At 46.6% G+C, this 18,308-nt stretch overlaps 1 protein-coding gene across 10 annotated transcripts in view; it reads right to left on the bottom strand.

The window, feature by feature from the left end:
- RNF216 (ring finger protein 216) overlaps positions 1 to 18,308 on the bottom strand; it is a 77,917-nt gene that overhangs the window by 57,882 nt on the left and 1,727 nt on the right. For 3 of the 10 annotated variants that reach the window (XM_027656376.1, XM_027656367.1, XM_027656370.1), the window contains 4 exons: positions 5,240 to 5,368; positions 3,983 to 4,119; positions 2,132 to 3,010; positions 398 to 474 (listed from right to left, as the gene is read on the bottom strand). In XM_027656376.1, the coding sequence (XP_027512177.1) occupies positions 398 to 474; positions 2,132 to 3,010; positions 3,983 to 4,119; positions 5,240 to 5,306 (1,160 nt within the window). In that variant the 5' untranslated portion in view covers positions 5,307 to 5,368. Of the gene's footprint in view, positions 1 to 397; positions 475 to 2,131; positions 3,011 to 3,982; positions 4,120 to 5,239; positions 5,369 to 9,326; positions 9,466 to 9,566; positions 9,671 to 10,866; positions 10,983 to 18,308 lie in introns of those variants that run through there. The other 7 variants (XM_027656371.1, XM_027656372.1, XM_027656374.1 and 4 more) reach the window with 5 other exon arrangements.

Genomic DNA, 18,308 nt, shown 5'->3' on the forward strand with positions numbered 1-18,308 from the left:
AAACCAGTGAAATGAAGAGGCAGGGAATCATTTTCTCCAACTCAAAACTCAACAACACACCTTCATACCATGTTTTATAAAAGTCATCTTAACACCTTAATCCTGATACTCATCCTTTATGAACTCTAGTATTAGATAAGACTAAATTATATATAATATCTTTAAATTAGCAAATGATCTTAAAAGCAGAGAAGCTACAGCACAATATCAGAATTACAGAGGATTTAAGAACAGCTCTACTACAAGTAGAAACCAAAACCACTCTGCTCTTTTGCAGTATCAAGGCAGTGCTGAGTCCCAGACTGGATGTGCTCTGGAACAGCAACACTGGCTGGTGTGGACATGGAAATGTGCTGCAGGTTGTAGGACACACTGTGGTCCTTGGCTCTGTACTTACACATTTAAGTCATAGCAGTTCTTGATGATGATTAATTCTTCAATATATTCCTTCTTCACATCTGGGAATCTTGCTTCCTGCAGTAGGAAAAGCTAAAGGTTACGTAGGTATTTGAGGAGCTGTGTAGCACACGTAGCAACAGCACCAAAGACAGGGATTTATAGGTAATTATCTGGCACACTCCTGAGACTGGGAACAAAACAGTCAAGAGACCATTTATATCCATCCAGCCTGGCTACTGCAAGCTGCTGGCTTTCCTTTGCTCCATACCATGATTGCTAACAGCTCTTTCTCAAAGGAAGAGTGTGGGTAGTGATGTGAAAGGCCACGAGCCCTAAGGAGAGATTCAGACTCGATGGAAGCAGGGGAGGCATGCAGGTATGACCTACAACACAAGGAAAGCTAATATTTACCTTCAGCCAGACCTTAAGGAGTTCCAGACTGTGTGCTGAAATACAGCATTCCAAAAGGAAAAAACCAACACCACAAATACCCACTCAAAGCACCCAGACACACCAGCAACGAGACCAGGACAGACAACAAACCTTTACTGGCATTTCTGGGAAGGCTCTCCCAGCATTTGTCACATAGTAGAGAACACTCTTCACTGATCTCTCTCATGTTTCTGTACAAGTACTGCAAATGATTGCACCATGTGGTATTTTGCTTTACAAGACTGGACTGGTCAGGGTTGTCAAGCAACCCTGACAATGCAATAGCAGCTTCTTACCCACCTCAAACAAAGTCACTGATCAACGAGGTCCAACTTGGAAAGAACTGAATTTTGTTGAACTGCTAGGAAAAAAATAGCAGTAGAAAAAAATAGAAGAAAGATATTTTCCTCAACCTCCAGTTTTCCCCAAGTAGAATCAGATATGGGATGTAGAGGGAAGACCTGGAAGGGTTGAGGGTGGTGTAAGATATAGATGCAGTAGAATAAACTTGTTTGCAAAAAAATACTCCATAAGGCATCAAGAGGGATCCTTCCTCCCTAGCAATCAAGGGGAGGAGTGTGTAAACATTAGACACATTAATCACCACATTCTTATTTTGCTTTATATTTCAAATCTACACCATGTTGCCCAAGCTGCTGAATATACCAACGGATAAGGAGTGCCCTTCTTGGTGGTTAAGTAGCCAGTGCCCCTCATGCCAACCTTCACATGCAGAGTCAGCAAGGAGCACGTGGAGTTAACATACATGAGTCCTTATGCTGCTTATCCAGCTATCTTATCCCTCAGTGCTACTGTTTGGAAATCCACACTGCAAGGGCAACTATTACCCCTTGGCCATAGACCAAACTACTGCAGGAGAGGTTGCTGAAAACAGTCATGGTTCTCAGCCACGTGTCTCTAAGCTTTCTCTAACTCACCCTCTATCCCTCTGCCAGTGTTTGGGGTCTCAGGTTTGCTCAGTTAGCTTTACATCCATTCCTAAAACAGCTCTACAGACTTGTGTTAGGAATCAGCCAAACAAAACCAAACCAGCAGATCCAAGAGGGCAGAAGCCTTTCAGGGAACCAACCCATGTTATTTCACCCCAAACTACAGTTTTCCAAGACAGTTCATCACATGCTCCTCACCTGGTGCATGGCTGAGCATCAGCCAAAGCAACGAGGATCTGCAGCCGGAGCCACCAGGGCTGTGCTCTGAGCACGTGACACTCTACACACCTTGAAAAACCTGCCTGAAACTATCACACACACAGGAGGAAACGAGCCCTGGGAATACTCACTGTCTCTCTGATGAGCAGCGCAGTGAGGTCCTGCTCCTGCCCAGCAGCTCCTTGTTCTGGCACGTTGCTGGAGCCAAGTTCCTGAGAGCCCTGTGCGGGGAAGGCCGGGCCCGGCTGCTCGTTGTCCCTCCCTCCCTGCTGACCCGTTTCCTCGGGCGGATGCGCCGGCTGGGGAGAAGCAGGGCCTGGAATCCCGTCCTGCTGTGGCTCCGGTCGGGGGAAGGCTGGCCCAGGAGCCTTCTCTCCATAAGCCCTCAAAGATCCTGGGTCTGCCTCTGGCTGCCCTTGCTGAGGAGCACAACCATTTGCTACAGCGCGCGGCTCGTCTTCCAGCGTCGGGAAGTACCGGTGTCCCAGCTGGCTGTTCTCCTGGGTCTCCTGGTCCGTGGTGGTTGCAGCAGCTGTTCCTTTGAGGTTTTGCTCTGTCTCCACGTTCTCTCGCCATTCCCGGGCTTCCACCTTTTCCTCCTGTTGTGCTGGAAGGTCTGCATTCTCCAGACTCACAGTTTCTGTGTTAACTAGAGGCTGTGGACTCATCTTTACTGGTGGCACCAAACTTGGACCAGGCTCCTGCTTACTTTTAAGTTCAAAGCTGGGGGCATTAAGCTCAGAGGGTCCAGGCTGCTGCAGTGCAAAGTTCACACTCTCATCCCTGCTTGGTCCAGCACTGCCCTCCACCATGTGATTATACCCGTCTCCCTGGCACAGCAGGGCTGAATCCTGCAGATCCGTGCTCCTCAGGGCTGAATCCTGCAGATCCGTGCTCCTCGAGGGCTCAGCAGCACTTTCAGATCCTCCTTCTCCCCCAGTGCTTGCACCCTGCCATGGAGCAGCAGGTCTGATGACATTGGCACGCAGAGGCTGCTGATGCTTCGGGGTCTGAAAAGAACACAGACAAGAAGTAAGTAGGAATTCCTGTCTGCATGTCAGAATCCTTCTTCCAGATACTTTTGCCTCTAATCAAACATCTGATGGGAAGCAGATACACAGTCTGTTTAGCAAGATGCTTAATAAGGCACAAAACTGCAACTCACACATCTTTGTTTCACTCAACTCCATCCTCAGCCTGTCCCCAGGTGCTAAGAGAAAATTTGGGCAGAACCGAGGATGCACAGGACTTTCAGAGTGGAACAATTTCCTAAGCTCACCTCAGTATCCACTTCCCTCCCAGGAAAATAGTCTGGGAACAGGGAACTAACTGATGACATATTTGTCTTCTCACCAACTTATTTAAACAAGCAGGAACCAAAGCTCAAAACATTAATCTCTGGTCTTGTTCTTGCCTCTGGCAGACAGACTGTTGTATGCCAACAGAGCCTGAGTGTTCTCTGCTACTGTTTTCAACTAAGAAACAGAAAGGTCAGCTTTGCAACCTATTTTCTCAATGCTTTTGGTTAATTTAATACACAAGTGGAATATATTTTTAAGATAATATAGATAAGAAATGCTGCAAAAATATAAGTGGATAAAACAGCCCAACCTGAATGCAAATAGCATAGAGGAATATTAAGCATACAGGGTGTGTATACAAATCAAACAAGACATGGATTGAAAACCCACCTTACACAACACACCACCTCCCTGGATTCAGACAGACAACTTTATGGGAGCTATAACCTTGGTTAAGTAGAACTTTAGCTACAATGTAGTTTAACAATCTAGCTCTCCTCTCTTGTGCCCAAAGATGATTAAATAAAGCCAGCAAAACGCCATCATTTCAACATTATTTCAGACATCCTAAATAGATTGCTATAACCACACAGGACTCAGAGGAATGCATCGGATGTTTGCACAAGACTTAGCTATACAGGCCATGAACAAAGCAGAGCAACTACAAGAATGAAAAATAACCTCTGCCAAGATGAACACATCGTCATCATCATCTTCCTCAGGCTGCTGCTTTTCCGGCGTTTCCAGCGACAAAGGTAATTCTTCATCCGAGGAATCTGATATCGTGATAAGGCCTTCGTCCCTGCGGTCTATCCAGTCTGCAGAACAGCAAGTAAAGCTAAAATTAGCTCTTTGCTCAAGGTAAAACTGGAATTTACAGGGCACATGTAGTACCAAAACACCTGAAAGAGCCATCTTCACACCTGCACTGCAGCGACAGGGAAGAAGCACTCAGAGGTCCCCGATCCCTCTGCAAGTTACTCTTACAGCCACTCCTCCCTCCCCAGCCCCTGAGCAAAATGCTTCCACAGCCCCAGCTCACCACAACAGCACCTGCAGGAACAGTCACTGGCACTCATGAAGAGGGTCTTCTATCCCAAACTTCAGCACAAGTCAAGGTGCTGCAGAAGTTACTCTGAACAAGCCATACTGCAGAGAAGTCCTGAACTTTCAGTACCTCGGGGGCACTGCATTTTCTTTTACTAACGTGCAGACTGTTTTAGCAGAGAGATAAGGTTCTCTGTGCAATTTGGCCTCTTCTGGAAGAGTGAGACTTTGCAGGAGTAATTTATGCAGGGCTGAGATAGGGCCTGTGGCTGTGGGTGAAGAAGATATCCTTCTATTAGATGACAACCTTGTCCTCAAGGCTTGTCAAGAGTGGAATACAGATGCTACTGAACACAAGTGATATATTCAAGGCAGAAATGGGGTTTCTTTCTCTACTACAGAGAGAACATACAACTATGCTTTTCCTCAATTTTGACAACTTTTGGCGTATTTTTTAGCATGAGTATTCGTTTATCACCTTTCAGGCATATGGAGAAAGCATAATTTTGAATTGCACTCTTGGAGGAACGGGTGCCAATGCACACAGCCCTATGAGGGCACAAATGCACGGCCAGCCTCTCCTCTGTGGGGACCTCAGGAGGATGGATCCTCCTTGGATCTGCTGAAACACCTCCACATGCTGTTCCCACGAAGTTAGCAATCTCCCTTAAGGCAGTACAACATGAGAAAGACAAGAGCCAAATATTTTGCATGCCTGCATAACATGAAAGAGCTTTCTGGAGGTGGCTAAGTCAGTGTAACAGAGCAGCGTGTGACAGGACAGAACACACCACCAGCAGTTCCCAGCAATGGCACTCCTGAGAGTTTAGTGACTCTCAATCCTGATGGTTGTAAGCAGAGTTTTGGAAATAGGCACAACTCAGTACTCACCTTTCCCTCTGTGACTGCGGAAGCTGTTCAAGTTGATCACCTCTTCATTCCCACCTCTCTCTGCCATTTTAAACAGCTGTACCCACAAGTGTCAGTGCCCAGGCATGGCAGGCAGGCTCACATGAGGAACTAGAAGGTAAAATAAAACCAGGAGAGAGTAAGGCAAACTCAACTGCACCCTAAGTAGACTTCCTCAAGACTAGGCCACTAGAACATTTCGGGGCTTCTCCTGGCTCTCCCAGCTCAGTCTCATCATGAGGATGTTTTTCTGTACCCCCTCCTAGGTATCTAAGAGCAGACATGTGTATCTTCTGTTCCAACAGTTAAGAAAGTCAATTGAAGAGTGCAATCAGGCCCGAGAAGTTTCTCTGGAGAAGACATGAAGATTCTTACAGCTGTGCAATCACAAAGTGAGGAGAGATGCAGTTCTGTCCAGACAGGACTTGACCCCTCCCCATATATGGATCTTCTGTTTCCAGTAAGTCCAAAACCTGAAGCACCAACCCACACAGCAGTGTTCCTTCCACCATCAACTGGTGAGAGGGGCAAAAGCCACTTGCCTGAGCAGTCACAGGGCAGCTCCACCTAAACCTGTATCTCAAACATCCCAGCTGATGTCATTACAACCACCCCTGTCACCCTTAATGCCATGAAGTCAAGCTCACTTCCACAACACCATGTTATTGGCATGTCAGAAGGAAGCTGCACCTCTGGCAGGGCAGTATGGAACAAGTCACATTACAGAGCACACTTTCCTGCCACCATCTGCTATCCTAAAGAAGAGATTTCCCTGATTTACAGTGAGTGTTTGGTACAAATTCCAGGATACGCCATCTGCTCTCAATCCAGAAAGGAGAACACGACAGGAATCAGGTTCCTTCACAGGACTGAGCTTTTGGGACTAAACGTTGTTCCCCAGCCTGTTCTCAGAGAGGCACAATGAACCAGAGGCTCCCAAACAGGATTAGTGGGACAGAGGAATCACTGCAACCTGAACAGGAGGTTTCCATTTTATGCTCTGTCAGCTTATAGCTCTCAATCCCTATCATGGAGAGGCTGAACAGATGCAGAAACTCTGAGCACAATTTGATCACTGGAAGGAGAATGAAGAAGGTCTTTTTATTGAAAAGTATTCATCTCCTTATTGCAGCACAGAGGAATCTGTACTATTAAATATTTACTGATGCATAAGTTGGAAGAAAATGATGGGTCTGCTACAAAAATCCTGTTTGCTAGTACACAAGAGCAGTATAAATTCCTCCTCAGTAATTCTACTTAACATCCCCTGCAGGGAACAGGAGTTGCAGCTAGGGCAGTAAAATGAAGAAATCAGTTCAGATGCACAGGATACAATAATAATAATAAAAATGTATAATTTAGCACTTAAGAAAGCTCAGCAGCTCAGCTCAGTGCCTGAAGCAGCCTTCTCCAGAGGGAACCTCCAGCAGAGAGGTTTCAAGGCTTGGCTACAAACAGCCATGATCCCTGTACTGGTGATGGTCCAAAGTTAGTGGGACATTGGGTGAGGGACCTGCAGAGGTCACAAATATGCAACCACCCCTGTATTGAGCCCTGAGACCTCAGCAGCACACCCTGGTCCCAACAAGCAACTCCCAAGATTATCATGGGTACAGTGATGCTTTGAAAGCGTCTGAAAAATAAGATTTCGGCAGCATTTCCACCAGGTTCTTCAGTTTCTGCCTTATAAGGAGAAACAAATCCTACTTTATTTGCCAGAATGGCATGAAAGCACTGTTCTCATCATTGCAGGCAGGTGCTTGAGAGCTGGGTCACTGTTAAGTGTGCTTGGTGAAAACCCTGGCCTTTCTAAAAGGTCACCCCCACATTATTACAGTTGTATTTTCCCTGGTGCTCAGGAATAGCTACCACCTAGTCCTGTGTTATTACTCTTCCATCCTTAGCTCTCTGAGTCATTTAGCAAACAAAACCAACACGCTTCTTGCCATTTAAAATACGGAGAAATGGAGGCACAGATGGGACCAGCGTGGCCAAGGTCACCGAGCAAACACTGCGAAGCAGCACTTGCAGGCTGGCTGGGGAGGAACAAGGACATTTGTGAAAGCCACAAATCAGCTCTCACAGCATCAAGCAGTGCAGACAGAGGCTGGACAGGTGTCTGCTCGGATCTGCTCCAAGCAGAGCTAAGTGGCTGGATATTCCTCCCCTTCAGGGACACGCAGTGCGTTAGCAGGGCTGGGTGTGCAGGTAACGAGGGTGGGGTGACACTGCAAGTGCTCAGCACAGCCACCAAAAAAATCTTCTCCCAAACAGCTCAAATGGTGCTTTGTCCAATGCTGGCTAAACCCCAGATGTTCACATCCAGGAATGATGGATAAGCCACAAGACATGTTAAGGTTGTATTTTCTACAAGCGACTTCAATCCTGTAGAGAGGAGCTTGCACTTCAACCTTCAGCATTGAGAAAGGGGTACAGGAAATACTCTGAAATTAAATTTGGGACAAAAAACTGTCTACCCTCTCATACAAGACAAAAATGTGCACACATCACCAACAGACTCATGGTGGTTTAAAAGCAGGAATATAATAAATAGCATTAACAGTATACACAGTCAAAGCAACAAAAAAAAGAGCCAAGCCTGGAAAGAACTGGCAATTCTTTCTGCTTCAAAACAGACTGAATAAAAACCCAAGGAGCTCAATAAAGCCCTGCTTTGAGGGTAAAAGCCAAACTTCCACCAAGAGCTAGCAATTCATTTTGTCAATACTCAGTACAGAGCTGAAGTTTAAACAAATATCTATAAGCATGGGCCAGTTCCATCTAGTGGCATGAATAAGAAGTTTATTCATGTTTATAGCACCAGGCCGCCAAGAATGTGAAGTAACAAGATCAAAGCCACCCTGGGGTCTTGCCCTACATAAACAACAATAAAAAAGCAAGGAAGACAGATGGAAAGAAGCTATCCCATGCTACCTCAGTGATTTCAGTGCCTATTTATAGGTAAAGAATAAGGCTACCTATAAGCAAGCTCTAGCATGCCCATCAGCTTTTCTCTGCAACACAGTCAAGGACAGGAGACTAGAACTGTTTTAAAAGCAAAGGACCTGGCAGCAGCCAGATAAACACTTTGCAAGCTTTTTAGTTTTTCTTTTTCTCTTAAAAGGCTCCCACCTGCACTACAGCACGTCAAGCTGGATTTGGGATTGGAATCCCTATGCAGTATCCAGGTGACACAAAACTCATCACAACTTCTAAGACTGACAGTGCAGTGAAGACCACCCCAGTTCCACCCAATTTCACCTCCACTTTTCATATTACTCCACATATTCATGGCTCAGAATCACAGGATATCCTGAGGTGGAAGGGGCCCACAAGGATCATCCAGTCCAACTCCTGGCCCTGCACAGGACACCCCAACCATCCCACCCTGTGCCTGAGAGTGTTGTCCAAATCCTCCTTGAGCTCTGGCAGCCCTGGGGAGCCTGTTCAGTGCCCAACCACCACACTGCACATCCAAATTATTTCACTGCACAGGCAATAAAATCCTCCCCATTGTGGGTTTTCCTACAGCAGTTTGAGAGGAGAAGGACCCATTAACAGAACAGCTACTGAGAAAACCAGAGACCATCAGGGATTTACCTGTAACAGTTCTCTGAACTGATTAGACCTCAGACTGACAGCTGAAGTCACATGTACTTCCCGACAAGCTCCTCAAACATGCAAAAATATAATCCACAAAACCACTGGTCCCAACCACTACTATGACTTAATGGATCAGCTGCTACGAGGTGAAGCAGGTCTCGGGAGCACACAGAATGCTTACACAAGGATTTCCAAAACCCAGGCAAAATCCTTTCAAACACCACATTACATATTTTTAGCCTAACCTAAAAATAGGCACCATCAGTGCTGTGCATATATTTAATCTCCCGGTATATGGAGGAGTTTCTGGGCTGCAGTAACTGGAGCAGAACTCAAATCTGCTCCCTCCACCTCACATTTGTGCTGTGATGAGCATCTTCAGATGGTGCTGGAATTTAAAATGACAGTCAAGGGGAGACTCCCCCCCCCTCTCCTTACAGTGTAATGTATTTTACCCCCCACTTACAGCATTTGAAATCTTGAACTCCCACATACCCAAGATGGGACTAGACTCAAAGTGTTCTTTCCTGGCTCCAGCTCAAGGCAACAGGACCAGACAGAAAGCACTGCAGGGGAGGTAGGAATTGAGATCCCAAACGAACAGGGGGGAGGGGGGGAAAAAAAGAGCAACTTGAAAGAGATGTCAGCAACATCAAATCACTGTGTTTTAGCCTCTCCCCCACACAGCAATACCACTGTTGCTCACCTACGTTGACAGAAGAGCATCAACTCCTACTTTGTGCCTGCGGGCAGCAAACGTGTCTGCTGGTAGCCTGCGAGCAAGGTGAATTCCTGGCTCGTTTCAAGCTGCTAAAACAAAGAGAAGTTACTTAAATAATGCATGGCTTGTGACAACCAGCAAAATGAAAAACTAAAAATTCAGTCCTTAAAAAAAATTAAAAAAAAAAAAAAAAAAAAAGGCACAACAGAAGGGAAATAAACCAGCCTGACTTACTGTCAAGCATTTCACTGAAACATTTCAAAGGGTTCACGATTTGCTGGGGGCTGCTCCTTGTTAAGAGTCACTGAGCAAAAGCAGGGAGAGTTTAACAGTGGTTTATCATGTTAAGTGGCATCATCCCAAGCAAAAATTAGAAATCCTCTGATCATAAGCCCAACAAGAACTGCTGGGCACAAACGAGTCCTGTTTGTTATTCCAAGGCAGCCACAGCATCGCATTTCCCAAAGGGACAGAGCCAGAGGTTAACATGGGGCTGCACCAGGGCTCCTGCCAGAAGGTTTGCTCGGTTCTGAGCTCAGTTCTAAGCAGAAAAAGCTCTGGTCCCAGCCCAAAAGCCTGGCCTCTGAAAGCAAGTGTGTGGGCAGTGGCTCACGGGCAAGATCAGCTGGTTTCCAGGAGCACAACCTGCTACAGATGTCACCCTAAAGCTCCTCTTAGGAGCACAGATGAGGGGTAGACTTAGGATATCCATGCAGCTCTGTCACCAATTTTTGGACCTGTAGCATCTGCTAAAGGGGAACAACATGCTAGAATATCATTTAATAACAGAATTTGCTGGTGAGTTATAAAACACTCCCAAAGTGTCTCTCACATTAGCAGCCAGCTTGGTTTACCAAATGATTTTAAACACATACACTCTCTGAGAAGAAGACAGGATCCTGAGATCTGAGAAAAATCAAGGCACAGAAGCTGAGAAGAACAATAAAAAGAGCCAGGTAATACAGTTCTACTGTAGAAAGCCAGGGAACTGATGTTATCACACCAAAACATAAGATAACATAAGAAGAGTTTTGTGGCAAGTAAATCCAACCTGAATGTTCACCTCCCCACACAGACAAGCTGGTCAACACACACAGCTCAGAAAGCATCCCAGAGAGCAGCCACTGTTCCTGCAGCCACAGCAGCACCATAACTGGCTCCAGCAGTTATGGTGGACATATGAAGATGGGATGGACATTATGAAGAAGGACAAGAGGGATGAAGTCGTCAAGCTTTTCCAGAAGCAACCACAGCTTCTAGTTCCTTATTCCTCACCCTTTCTTACCTAGGAAGAAAAGCAGTGAAGGAAGCAATGTTCTTTCCACCCAGGCTCACCACTGGTCACTGCAGAGTCAGCAGCAGATACTCAGATCACATCAGGAGACCCTGATTGGAGAGGGTCTGTGGATTAACAGGGGATGAGCCACATCTATGTGTCACTGCTCCAGACTAATGAGAATTGCTTACTCAGGAGCAATCAAGAGAGCAGATATTTAGAGATTACTTGGCTTCAAATCCCCAACCAGATTTTTCCCCATTTTGTAACTCCACTCAGGACTTATAGGAAATATCCTGGTTGCCTGTACATCACAAGACTTCACATCAACCTTATTTGCTGTTCATCATTCCATTAAGGTCACAGTATCACTTAATAATAACTTTTAAGTACCTAATTGCCATTTTTATTGCATCTAAACCACAAAGTACAAGAGGAAAACAATCTGCCCGGTTTTACCTAACTCACCTAACAGTGGGCCACATACATTGACACCAATTTTCTTTCCTAAACCTGCAAAATATTTGCATTTTCCTCACAAAATCTGTTCTCTGTGAGCTCCTCTCTAAAATGTACAATGTCTTGAAACAGCTGCATTCGTTTTCCACAACTGGGCGACTCAACTGAAAGTTTCAGATTCCTCTGAGCTATTCCCTGGTGACTGGCATCAAGGTCAGCAGCTGGACACTTGAGTGCCTTCCCACGACCCCTGTCAGTCCTGCCAAAAGAAGGGCTCTGTGTCATCACATCTCCCTGACCAGCATGAGACTCCTCATTTTGATACATGCAAAAAACCACTCTCTGAACAAGAGGTGGGGAGCTCTGGATCAGTCATTTTCCTCTCCTATCAAACTGAGTCCTGAAAAAAGTTGAATTTACAAAGTCTGGTTGGAAAGGAGAGTTAATGCCATCGCATTGAGCAGCTCATTTTACGTGCAAAGTGAAAATTCAAGGCTCTGAGAGAGGAAGAGGCATCCCTGCAGTTAGTTCCTGTAAAGGGCAGTACTCTGCCTGCCTCAGACTTCTGGCATGTGCAAGATCATCCAGTATAATCCCCTAAATCCAAAACCTCCCTCCCACATCACAAACACAGGTGCCAGCTTGGCATTTCATGTTCAAGCAACAATTCAGGCACCAGCAGCTCAGCCCTTGGCTACAGGACATACACACAAACCCGGCCTCGCTGGGCTCACAGAGCCTGTCTCCCAAACCATCATTTTAAAGAACTGATTTATTCTGATTTTGTGGTATAAGGGTGGGGATGAATGCCAGAGCACGTGAAGCCACGTGACCTGCAGCTCTGTCGCTTCCAGAGCAAGTTTTACTTCCAGTTTTCTTTCCCTGAATTCACGTGTCCTTTGAGCAGTGCCCTGACTCAGACACCACACAGAGCTCCAGGAGCTGCATGTACCTGTCACAGCTCCACACAGCATTAACTGCAGCTGCCTTCCCCTCCCCACAAACCCAGGGGCCACGTGGAAAAGAACAGGAGAAATGCCCGATGTGCCCCAGGGTACACACCAGAGTGCTCCTCTGTTACTTGTACTTCACAGAGCTCTCCAGGAGAAAGGATTCCTCTCCAAAGCATTTCCTCTCCAAACCCTCAGTAGTTTTTCTTCCTTTTTTTTTTCTTTTCTTTAAGGGATCCTGAACCTCACTTTAAAAGGCTTAACGGAACAAATAAGTCCAAGTGCAACCTTTTAAGTAGTTATTTAACAAGTTGGATGCACATCTTCAGGAACCTTCAGGTTACCATCTCAGCACTGCTTTTCACTGGAGAGGAAACAGAAATAAGGGATTTAAGGCTACTGGGACAGGCTGTGGCATTGACATTCACACAGAGCCTGCTCTGCTCACAGCCCTGTTTGCAGGGGCACTGGGAGCAGGGAGAGCCAGGCTGCACACAAACAGCAAACTGCTATGAAAAGCAGCAGTGAGGGACTAACTAGACCAAAGCCAAGAGGGTTGGAAAGCACAGAGTCAGGTTTAGTTCCAGTACCAACCAGAGGACTTTAAAATCACAAAGGATTGATAATCTGTGATGGCATCCTGGATGTTGAGAGGCTGCCCAGCAGACCAACTTTGGAAACCATCTAAACTGCACTTGGGAAGTTGTGCTCCAGAAAAAAAAAAAAAAAGGCATAACAAACCACCAGGAACAAATGTAGAAAGAAAGGTGCAGGTCACACTTAAAATAAAAATACAAAAATATCCCCTATCACAAGAAACTTTGCTTTCAAGCATAGCACACCTCACCTCATTCACAAAGCTGCTGACAACACAAAAGGTGAGACTTGACCTTGAGGTGGTACAGGAGGGAAAAAACCCAACTGAGTGCAGTAGCCCACCTTAGCTGAAAGGAAGGTGTCTGTGTCAATCTGCACAGTGCTTTTAGAAGTATTGACTTCAAAGCCTGCCACCGACCATTCCAGGTGTCAAACATCCCAGAGAGAGGGACTTCCAGAAAGAATGACCTCACAGGTCACATACTCTGGTTATTACAGCCATGCCCTTTTTTTAGAGCCATGTTAAGCATCTGCACTTGCCATAATTCCAAAGGTCAGTGGCCAGAAGCTGTGGCTTCACGTTCAGAAGGGTTCCACTGCAATGCCTACTTAAGGTGGTCACATTCCCACACCACGGCTTGTCTCCTCCTCTCACACAGTCCCTCCAGGCATTTCTTAGAGCTTTGAAAGGAAATGCCCTGGAAAATGTTTTTGTAGGATTCAGATCAGATACCTTCTCTCCTCACATATCCACCATGGTGGAAGTGGGAGAACAGAAAATAAACTGAAGGCGGGGAGAAGATCTTAAACTGCAGCCACAGCCAATACCTGACTAACACTCAAACTACACGTGCTCCTAGTCCAAGGTCAGGCACTGCCTCTGAAAAATGCTTTTACACAATAAATTGATAGGTTTAAATATGTACAAGAGCCAGTTTAGAGCCACACTGGGCCAACAGGCCAAGCTCACTCCACAGTGAAACAAGGGTTAAACAGCCTAATGTACTGAGAGTAAAATACCAACAGAAACCTCGTAAGGCAGGTGCAGCACTTGGGCAGCAAGGCCACACTCTGCACCAATTTCTGCTGGAAAGGGTAAAAAATGAGCTGCCTGTTGCACTCAACAACTGCAGCACAAGAAGCACTGCCACAGAAGAACTGCTACTGTGTCCTTGCTGCACCAGCACCTCAGATAACCAGGTGTCAAAAGATTTTCAGGCTGGCTGGTAACAGTTTTTGTAAAACCAGGTTTAGTTTTGTTTGCAGCCACGTGTAGCCTTGTGGCCAATTCCAGCCCAGCAAGCTCTCAGCAGTGAAAACCCAGGGCAGCCTTCCAGGCTCACCACATCACTGTGGTGCCACTGTGGGGTTTAGGCAGAGTGGGCTGAAAGAGCAGAAAAGCAAAGAGGTTGTACTTGAGGCAAGTGCCACTATACCAGAACTGAGAACAGTGAAATTAGATTGTGGCCGGATTTAGAGATGCTCCACCTCCAGCATGAGTCTCTTCTGAGACCAATAAAGTTCACAAATGAGTGAATTATCAGCTAAAAAGCAAGGGAAGAAGAACTGCACGTGAACTCTCCAGGTCCACAGTCACACAGATTCACAAGGCTGCAAGATACCCACCGATATCATCCCAAGGCAAACAAACATTTTGCATACACAAGACACAAAAACCATCACAGCCAAGGGGTTGCCCAGGCTGCAGTCAGAACTTTCACCAAGGACACACACCTTGCAGGCAGCGAGTCCTGTGCCCACCCTTAGTCGTTGCACTCAAGTGTCCAACACTGGGTTGAGCCTTCACGCAGCAGAACAGAAATTCTTTCCTGGGTGTTGCAATATCAGAAAGATTATTTAACCACCTGGGATGGAAGGTGAGTAAAAACAGCCACGAAGTGCTAAATAAACACAAGCCCATTCAGCTGAGGAGCACCCTCCAGACACTGTTCAAGGAAAAGGTGTGTTCCAGCTGCTACAAGCTGGTCTGTGCTAGTCCTGGCAGATCCAAGGGTACCTCCCAGTAGATACACAATGAAGCCTTCTCCACTACAATAGGATTCTGGTTTAACAACCCACAGAGAGGACATGAACTATTTACAATAGCCAAGTTACTGCTCACGGGTCTTGCTCATCTGTAGCTGGAAATCCCAGCAGCAGGGGAGGGATGAAACGCCCTGTGCTGCTGGTTTCCTGAAAGGGAGAGAAAGCTGCTTTTCCTGCCTCCCCATTATGCTGCTGCTGTCATCTCCCTCAAATTGCATTACAGCACATGATGGCGGAGCAGGGAGAGGAGGAAAGCCCTCAGCAGCACTGTGGCTGTGCTGCAGGCAGCTGTCAGCACTGCTGCCCCTTCCCTCTGCCAGCCCAACACATTCGGCCAACAGCAGCTTGTACTTGCCAGGGGTACCTGGGCCAGTGCTCCTTCCATGACTGGCCTTCAGGTAAAAATTGATGTACACGAAGCATTAGGGAGAGTTTTTCCTCCCCCCTCTATCAAATATAAAAACACATGCTGTCTTTGGGATGGGATTTGGAAGTAGAGGTGTAAATCTGTTCCTAAGTCCAGTTTTGCAAAAGCTGCAACGAACCAAGCTCTGCCTTCCTTCCTCCAAGGAACAGCAGGAGCAGTGCCCACAGCTCGGTAAGAGCGTGTCAGTCTGGATAAAGCAGCACAGGAGCCTTGGGCGAGGAGTGCTTCAGACAAAACATATTACTAGAGGCTGTTTTCCATCCTTACATTCCCCATACAAAGATTCCAGCTAGTGCGAATCCCGATCACCTTGTACTGCAGAGCAGTATCACGTGATGACTCCACAGATCCTGTCCAAATGTTTCTCTGAATAATGCAAACAGTAGCTTGGCCTCCTTACAGGGGGAGCAGGCCGAGGGTGAGCAACACCATCAAAGCCAACTGAAAACATTTCAGGTCACCCTGACACCCACACACACTCACTCCCAGTTATATTTCAGCTCAACAACTTTGTTTCTCTTTACGAGTGACAACCACAGCCTCCAAAACTCACCCTGGGAGCAGCCGGGCACCATCAGCACCAGCACAGGAGTGGGGCTCCCCAAAGCCAGCAAGGAAGCCACACTTAATTTAAATTCCCCCTGACCTGGATCAGGAACACTGGGAGGTGGCACCACGACTCGGGGCAGCAGCTGCCCTGCGTTGAAATCTTTCCCCAAAGCCCAATGCTTTTTCCACTTAATCAGGCACTGACAGTTCCCCTCACGGACACAGGGAGGGAACCACAGCGGGGCTGGTAATTAGGAGAGAGGTGTTATTCAGAAGGATATATCATTTCCTGTCCTCGGGAATTAAGCTTTCTCAAGGATTGTTACAAACTTTAAACCACTGCAAGCTCTTTAGCATTGAGCCAGAGGAAAAATATCACTCCCAAGATATTCCAAAATAAACCTGAAATTCTATAAAAGTGACATGAAGGCTGCTGAGCACGAGATTGTCCCAGCCCAGTGAAACATTCCTTATTATCTCACATCTCAGTGCTTTGGCAAGGGTAACTTATTCAAGCCACCAGGATGCTGCTAAGTGGCTTTTTCCCCCCCCTCTTTTCCTGTTTTCTCTGCCTACTCCTCCCCGATTTCCCAGACTTCCCCATTCCAGTAACCTGCTTAAAAACAAAACTACTCCAGACTAATGTTGGTCAGCACATTATTCAGCCCCACTTCACGCACAGGAACTCCCAGGCAGTACCCAAATAAGGTTATCTCCTGTGCTTCTACTGGGAGATAGCTGGAGTCTGCAGGCAGATGTGTTTCACACCTTCCACTGCTCACTGTATTTAAAAAGGCACCTATCCCACCGGGATAGATCCTAGCAAGAATAATCTCAGTTACACGGAGCAGCTTGAAAAGCCCACCCATCTACCAACAGCAATAAAACACACCATTGTTTCAGTGCACACACAGACCTCTGAGACTATTATTGCCTCGCCTTTAAGTAGTTACAGTGATGCCTGAATTCAATAATGTAAATGGAGGCTTAAAATATCTCCACACCAAATCCATCTGTAAAAATCCCCAAAATTCCAGCGACAGGAATTAGCGGCGCAGTTCTGACTGTCCCAGAAAGAATGCAGCCAGTGGCAAGGCCCAACACCCAGCGCCGTGACACAGTAAACCACTCACAATAAAAAGATATAAATAAAAATAAGACACCCATTCCAAGCTAATGAATGGGAGCTTCTTCCAGCAGGCACTAAACAACACCCGAAGGGCTCCGCATCTCTCGCACTTGGGTCTGTGCTGCTCCCGGTTGTTAATCAGCTCCTGGCCCCTGGGATGTGCTTCCTGTCTCTCTCCAGCTGTGCTGGAGTCCCCGGAATTGCGTGCTCGCTCCACCTATTTTTGCCACAGGACTTTTTGGTGATTTGTGTCCAATTTCAAAGCACAAGTCACGCTGCCAGCGATCGCAGCTCCCGGCGGCAGGAACGCCCACTGCATTCTCAGGCAGACAAAGCACTGCTCTACCCAGGAATTTGGACTTCCAAATTTCAGGAGGCAGCTCCTGAAACTCCAATCCTGGAACAGGCTGCCAGCACCCCGCTGGAAACCAGAATGTACCTTATCACCCATAACACCTGCCCCAACTGCTCTTCCAGGGCCTGCTGTTTGCACCCTGGCTGCCCAGCTGCAGCCAGGCCAACAGGAAAACATCCTAAGAAGGGGAAAAAAAAGAGATTGAAGAAGGCCTGTTATCAAAATGCAGCACCTCCAAGCAGGCTGAATGCCTACAGATCTTCAGGAAATGCATCTGAGTCCCTTCCCAAGTCTTGGTATTCAAGGCACAAACTCCTGTCAAGATGATTGTTTATTAACATCGAGTCACACCAGCAGACACCCAGCACATGAAATCTATTAACATGTTTACAATTGCAGAAGGCCTGATGTGAGGCAGTGGAATTTTTGCACAGCATTCACCCTAGAAATTAAAAGCCAATATTAAAGCTGTAAATCCCACAGTCCTGGGATTAAAAGCTGTCCCTGCAATCCTGCAAGTCCTAAAGAAAATGGGTTCCACCACATGGTTTAAGCTGCATATTCCCATGTACCTGTCCAGGGACGTACCACAGCCTGCTTGAGATTTGGGTCTGCAGAAGGATGGGTCTCAAACATCCCCCCCTTGCTTTCCAAACAGGTTGTTGGATGAAAAACCCTTATGTCCCTCTTTGGAAGCAGGAGAGGCCACCTTAACTCAGAATGCAAAGGCCAGTCTAAATGCCTGATAGGGGACACCTGCCTTCTCTTCCACTGCTACTGCTGGAAACCTGTGACAGCTCCAAAGTGCATCAGGTGAGAGAGAAGAAATTGTAAGAAAGAACCAACCACCACAGAGACAGAATAGAGAAACAGGGATCTGCTCACAGGTCTTAGCACCAGGACTGCCTGTGCCCCTCAGACACCAAGGCAATGACTGAC

This window comes from Corapipo altera, unplaced genomic scaffold, assembly GCF_003945725.1.
Source record: "Corapipo altera isolate COAL_440 unplaced genomic scaffold, ASM394572v1 104, whole genome shotgun sequence".
Taxonomy (NCBI): domain Eukaryota; kingdom Metazoa; phylum Chordata; class Aves; order Passeriformes; family Pipridae; genus Corapipo; species Corapipo altera.